Genomic DNA, 6,342 nt, shown 5'->3' with positions numbered 1-6,342 from the left:
GTGCCTGTTGAAGATACTCTGCAATGTGTTATAGGTGTCAGAGATAATGACTTTGATGGATATCAAAGAAAGAATCTAGTTCTTTTGTGGGGTTCATGACAAAGGCTTCAGCGGTTTTGCATCATTTTTCGGTTGTGTTCAGATTGATTAATCACCATTATAAAACCAGCAAAGTTGCTTTTGTCAAATCATCAAATCCAGAATAAAATACAAAGTATGTCCTAGGGCCTATTCACATTTACTTAATTTTAATCAGTTCAGTTCAGTTTATTTCAATAAATGTGAACAGACCCTTACTATAGTCATATACAAATTTAACTTTAAGGATCGACTACTATCACCAAAGAAACACCAAGCTTTGCTTGGTGGAGTTGGTGGGGAACTCACTTTGTGACTTTGAGGTCATGAATCGAGTCCCACTAACTACAAAATTCTTGGGAGTAGAGAGATTACGGAGCTAGGTTGGCTTAATAGAGTCCTTCTTTTTACCTTTTTTTTAAAATAAAAAAAAAACTACGGACACAATTAAACTTGACTTTTTTATTTAGACTTAATTGACTTTTTTTATTTAGACTTAATTGTCACATTGTCCTTTGTCATGAACCGGAGATCAATGTAATATGTACTTCGTATAACTTCTACAAGGATATTATTGGTACAAACTTATTGGTACAAACTTGGCCACTATATGAGTATGTGTCTACGTATGTCATATTAGAAAACTATGGAGTATTAAACAACTTTTATTCGGAATTTATACCATGACTCGTGAATCCATATCCATGATGACTGCCAGATGCCCAGATAGAAGACACAGTAATGTACAGAAAAATAATGTTTGATAAGTATAGTTTTAATATAACTCATTGGAAAAATTTCCAACACCTGTTTGAAGTTGGTGGCAATAAACCAGCCAGCAATTTTTTTTTTCTTTCATTTTCATCACAATTTTTTGATAATATGTCAATTCAGTAAAACGAAAGCAGGGCAGCACGCAACCTGGCCAGCCAAAAACCAAAAGTCTGACTAAAAAATTGAAACTTTTATCTGAACCTAAAGTATTACAATTGGTTCTGAATTTATCAATCCAAAAACTAGTGAAGATCAATACTTCTTGGCCTGTTTAATCTGAAGCTATTAGACGAGTACCTAATTACTGAACTTCAGAAAGGCAGGAAACTTGGAAGTACCGAATAGCACATGGTTTGGGAATTCTTCTCATAATCTCATGGCAAGATACCTTGAATGCAGCTTTACTTGGTCATTGTAGAAGAGAGGATAAAATTCCAAAAGATGGAACCAAATGACATGAAAGCCACCCGCGTCTGAAGAGGAACAACCCTACAAATAATCACAGGAGATAATTAATTTAAGAAACAAAAGACAGGTCAGCCAAAAATCTATATGCTAAAATTAATTGGTTAACAGGTCTAAAATTCTGTCAGTTTGGAACAACAGATATGTTAGGTACTCCATTGAAAGGGTGTGCCTATTATTAATTATTTTCTTAGATGTCGCCAAATTGTTTGCATTCTTTCAAAATCTACATGATCAAGTTGTTGATTTCTCATCTGAACCCAACATGTATTAACACTTTCACATGTCAAAATTTTGCAGCGGTTTTTATTCTTTTCTTTGTTTCTCATTTTCAAATTTACCAAAGAATAAAGGCAAAAATCTATCACTTTAGTTAGAATACTTACATGACATACTTAACAGGCATATTTCATCAACTAGCAAGTACTTAAAATTTGAATAAATGCCTAAATTATCCCAAATTATACATTTTTCCACATCTTTATAAGTCACTGAAACAAGGACAAAGGTAGAAGCAATACCAAAAGTTCAGTACACTATATGGAACCCAGAATCTAAATCCTGCAAAAAACAAATACAGATATCAAACATCAGCATCCACGGTGAGCAGGACAGGATATCTTGTCCTTTAAAAAAAAAGGCAACTTATAATCATTTGAATTTACATACTTACCAACAAGCAGGGTAGGAAGGGCATCCTTTTGATATTTTCTTGGTAGCTCACATAGCTTCCCTTGCCATAAATTATTCCATGCAAAGACAACAGCAATAACTGATGGACCGAGAATTATTTGGTTTAACAAAACCTGAGAGTTCGTGAATCATCAACTTCAGATATCACAAATACACAATAGCATGTCTAGAGCAAACCATCAAAGAGAGTTTGCAAACATCAGGAATCATTCAACAATGAGAATGCGAGCATGGTAACATCAGAAGAAACAAAGGTAACATTAATGATAAATTAATAAGAAACAATGACAACACTTACAAAACAATACCTTTGTCAGTAGGTTCTGAACTGTTGGCTGAGGAAAATATCGATCTAGGGTTTGATACCACACATAAGATCCAGGGCCATAAAGCAAAAATCCGTAGGAAGTCATTCGAAGGGCTCGTAGCCAGTCATGACTTGAAAGAAGACTCTGGATAGTATCCTGTAACCAAAACCTAGGTTAAAGTTTTAAACTAATATGTCATAATGCATAGCTTAAATATAGTCCTCACTCCTTAGTGAGTTAGGTACTCAAGATTACCCTCCCCAAGGCTGAACACTCAAACAGAGATATTGAGGCCAACCCCTCACTCCCTCAGGTCCCCAGGTACTTTAGGAGGGAGAGGGTTTAATCTCAGGAACTTTAGTTTCGAACCTCACCCTACCCTATTCAAAAAAGGAGTATTCTATCTATAGTGCAACATTCTATAATAAACTAACCTAAGGAGGGGCTATATGGGTAGTCTAGTATTATTACGTTAATTGTCTTAGCTTCATCATAAACAGAGGGAAGAGAAGGAGAGGGAAGGCAGATATTAGGAGTGACTTTCTGAGAGAGTTGTGACCTCAAGTCACTATTTGGAGAGTTGTGAGCTAAAGTCACTCTGGAGCTTGATAGGCTATATCTATTGATTGTGTAAACCATTGTTCTAATAAGCAAAGCCTCAATCTTTCTTCTCTATTTTACTTTTCTCTGTTATTTGGTTGTGCTTGGCTTGAATCTACTACACATTTAGTACATGAATAAGAGATAAATTCACATCTAGCCAGCGAAGGGACATACCATCTGTTTGGGTCCAATTTAGTCCAATTGGGCCTAGGCATTAAATGATCCAATTAAAAGCCCAAGGTCAAGGTTCAACTCTCCAATTGTGCTAAAGTCAAAGGTCAGTCCTCAAAGCAAGCCAATTGGGCTAAGGCCTAACTTCTCCATGTATGAAGAGGTATAAAAGCCATCAATATTCATATATTCTCATAACTCTAGAAAAACCTCAAGCAACAAATTCTCTTGCATTGTGTTCTCTTTCTACACATTGTACTGACTTTAGCATCGGAGGGGCCTTCCTCGGCAACACCCCGGAGGCTAGTTTACGTGTGTTTACTGTGCAGGAAACCTTCGGCCCAACATAACTTGGACCGAATCTAGTCTTCTCCGTTTCAGCGGACCTTCGGCAAGGTCCCATTGTTTTCACCCGAAACACCATCTATCAATGCCCATGCTTATTAACTAGCCAAGCGAAGGGACATACATCTAGCCAAGCAAAGTAACCCAAATCAATCACTAAACACTGCCTTCATGATTGGTTAGGGATAAATTGCCTACATCTGGATATTCTCTTTATAGTATGCCCATGCTTAATGAACTTATTAATAGATGACTCAAATGCATCTATCAATGCCGTATAGTATCACCCCATACTAAACTAACCTGTCATGGCCCTATGGTATGCCCCATGCTAAACCAACCTATAACTCGGCCACGCAAAGCAAACCTGTCACTTCCCAATAGTTTGCCCCGTGCTAAACGAGCCTATTACTTGATCACTCAAACGAACCAGTCAGTGCTCTATAGTGCCCTCATGCTAAATGAACCTGTTACTCGGGTCACTCCAACAAACCTATCACTGCCCTATAGTATGCCCATGTTAAAATATTGTTTTCAGACTGTGAATACTACTAGATATGCCCAAAACTCAATACAGCCATCACTAGCATGAATGCATGTGCTAACTATGAAATTCAATTTAAGATCACAAAGCCCATAAATCAACAAAATCCCATAAAAGGCACAAAATATCTTTAATTACCCAATAAATTTCTTCCCAACACACAACAATTCAACAACAAAGAAACCACAATTCAAGAAATTTTACCCAATTAGCTTCAGAAACGCACAAATTCACAAAAACCCACATACCATTAACAGCAAATAAGAGATAAAAAGATAAAAATGGGGAAAAAAAAGACCTTATCAGAGTCATCAGTATCGGATTTTTGGGTGATAGAAGTCCAGCGTTGTCGGAGCTGAGCAATGGTGTCGCCGGCCAAGGCGAGAGATCCAGCAGTCAGCGCTTGCTTAAGCGGGAAATGGTGGGCGGAGTTGGGCTGAGCAGAAGACTCCGAAGAAGAGGCGTTGTGCTTGTTCTCTCTTCTTCTTGGTTTTCTTCCTCTGTGACGAAATTGGTTGAAAGGGTTAGTGCTCCACCATGAACCTCCTAAAGCATCCATTCTACCGTAAAATACTTGGAGAACCCACTCACCTACTCACTACTTGGAGTTTGCCGGGTAAAGCTAAAGTGCTAGACCCACCAAATTGCTGGGGTTTGTTTTCCTAGCACAAGCTGTAGCGGGCCCACTTTTGTATTTGGGCGTATAACTATACTCATGCGGGGCCCACGTGGTAAAGAAATACACCCTTCGTATTTTTTAATTTTCATCATTTTTTTCTTTTATGGTTGTTTTTTTATTTGCATCACTTCTATATATACTAGTTGTTGGCCCGCTACGCGCGCGGTCCTTCAATTTGGTGATCTATCTTTGGTGATTTATGTGTAATTATGCGATGATATATGTGCAGATTATTTATAACGTTTTATTTGTAACGAAGTTAGGTATAGATGTTGGCGTTGATCAAAGTTGAAATATGATAAAATAGATTGTGCTGCTAAGGAATTAGTGTAATATATGGGTATATTGATTAAAATCATTGAAATGTACAAAATTACATCGGTGTGAGCCTGTTATTGGGTTCTTAAAGGATTGGAAAATTTGGTGTTGTGATTGGAGGATTGGCAAAATGGGTGATGCGATAAAGGAGATTAGAGGATTAACAAACTGGGTGGTGCGATTAGGGCGATTAGAGGATTGACAATTGGGTGGTGCAATCAAGGCGATTGGAGGATGGGAAAATTGGGTGGAGCGATCAAAGTGATTGGAGAATTGGCAAAATGGGTGGTGCGATCAAGGCGATTGGAGGTTTGAGTGGAGGATTGGCACACTGGGTGGTGTGATCAAAACGATTGAAGGATTGACAAACTGGGTGGTGCAATCAAGGCGATTGGAGGATTAGTAAAAGGGAAGTTGCTTGCATTAGTTTAATGTTTTAATACCAACCCTTACTCAAGAACATAGACAAGTGTGGTTAGACTCCTAATTTAAGGATAAGTATTTTGTATATAATACAAATACTTAATAAGATTAGTATATCCCTACCTTATAAAAAGTAGGAGATTGTTCTTATGAATAGTGCACGGACCATTATACCCCTCAAAAATGTTGGTTTACCTTATTACCCCCATATGAAGTAGAGCTTGGTGACTCTATTAGATGGATGAATTTGAAAGACCCGCAATTACTTAGAAATTAATTGAAGAATGGAATAATAATCTGTAAAATTCTTTATATTGAATGAGGTTATGGTATAATTACATGACAACATTAGTCACTGGACACAAAATGCATTGCATTATGTGGGCGTCTTTTTCTTTATTTTGTGAAGGAAAAAAATAACGACTAACCCATAATTGTGTTTAAAGGAAATTGATACTAATGAAATAACCTATGATTGTGTCGAAATAGATATACTAGGTAGTTAGGAAACCAAATTGACTACGGTGAAAAGGGAAAGAAAGCAAGAAAGGATTCAAGGAAATTATCAAGGATGGAGAAAGAGGTTACAAGTAGAGCTGCAGAGCTAATATTACTTCAAAACTGAATTCTTAGGAGCATTTTGTCTGAGTTTATTTTCCAATTATTTGTTAACTTGGGCATTGTTAAATCATGTGTACCTGAGTACTGAGTATTATATATAAATGCCAATACTATGTATTTTGATGTACCTTAGACTGCTTTATGTTGTACCTTGTTGTTTCCAATTAGGTCAATGAGCGCAAACGATATATTAGCACCGTAAATACCTATATAAAGTGTTAGCATGTTGCTTCTAAAATCGTATGTTATCTTTATGAAAATCTACTGGATCGTCTGGATGCTTTTTCTTCCTCACTACTATAGTATTTGGTATTTCTAAG

The 6,342-nt window shown here is 36.9% G+C and overlaps 1 protein-coding gene across 1 annotated transcript; it reads right to left on the bottom strand.

Annotated features, from left to right (window-relative positions):
- Positions 1-837: 837 nt before the first annotated feature.
- On the bottom strand, positions 838-4,608 carry LOC110719115 (protein SYM1-like). Its single transcript, XM_021898018.1, has 5 exons — positions 4,280-4,608; positions 2,319-2,474; positions 1,991-2,123; positions 1,839-1,878; positions 838-1,341 (listed from the first exon to the last, which is right to left on the bottom strand). Exons 1-5 carry the CDS (start codon positions 4,538-4,540, stop codon positions 1,254-1,256), a joined length of 678 nt encoding a protein of 225 aa, XP_021753710.1. The 5' UTR covers positions 4,541-4,608; the 3' UTR covers positions 838-1,253.
- Positions 4,609-6,342: the final 1,734 nt, after the last annotated feature.

The sequence above is a fragment of the Chenopodium quinoa genome, unplaced genomic scaffold, assembly GCF_001683475.1.
Source record: "Chenopodium quinoa cultivar QQ74 unplaced genomic scaffold, ASM168347v1, whole genome shotgun sequence".
NCBI lineage: Eukaryota > Viridiplantae > Streptophyta > Magnoliopsida > Caryophyllales > Amaranthaceae > Chenopodium > Chenopodium quinoa.
Note: the sequence above shows the minus strand (reverse complement) of the source record. Positions and strands in the feature narration are given on the sequence as shown.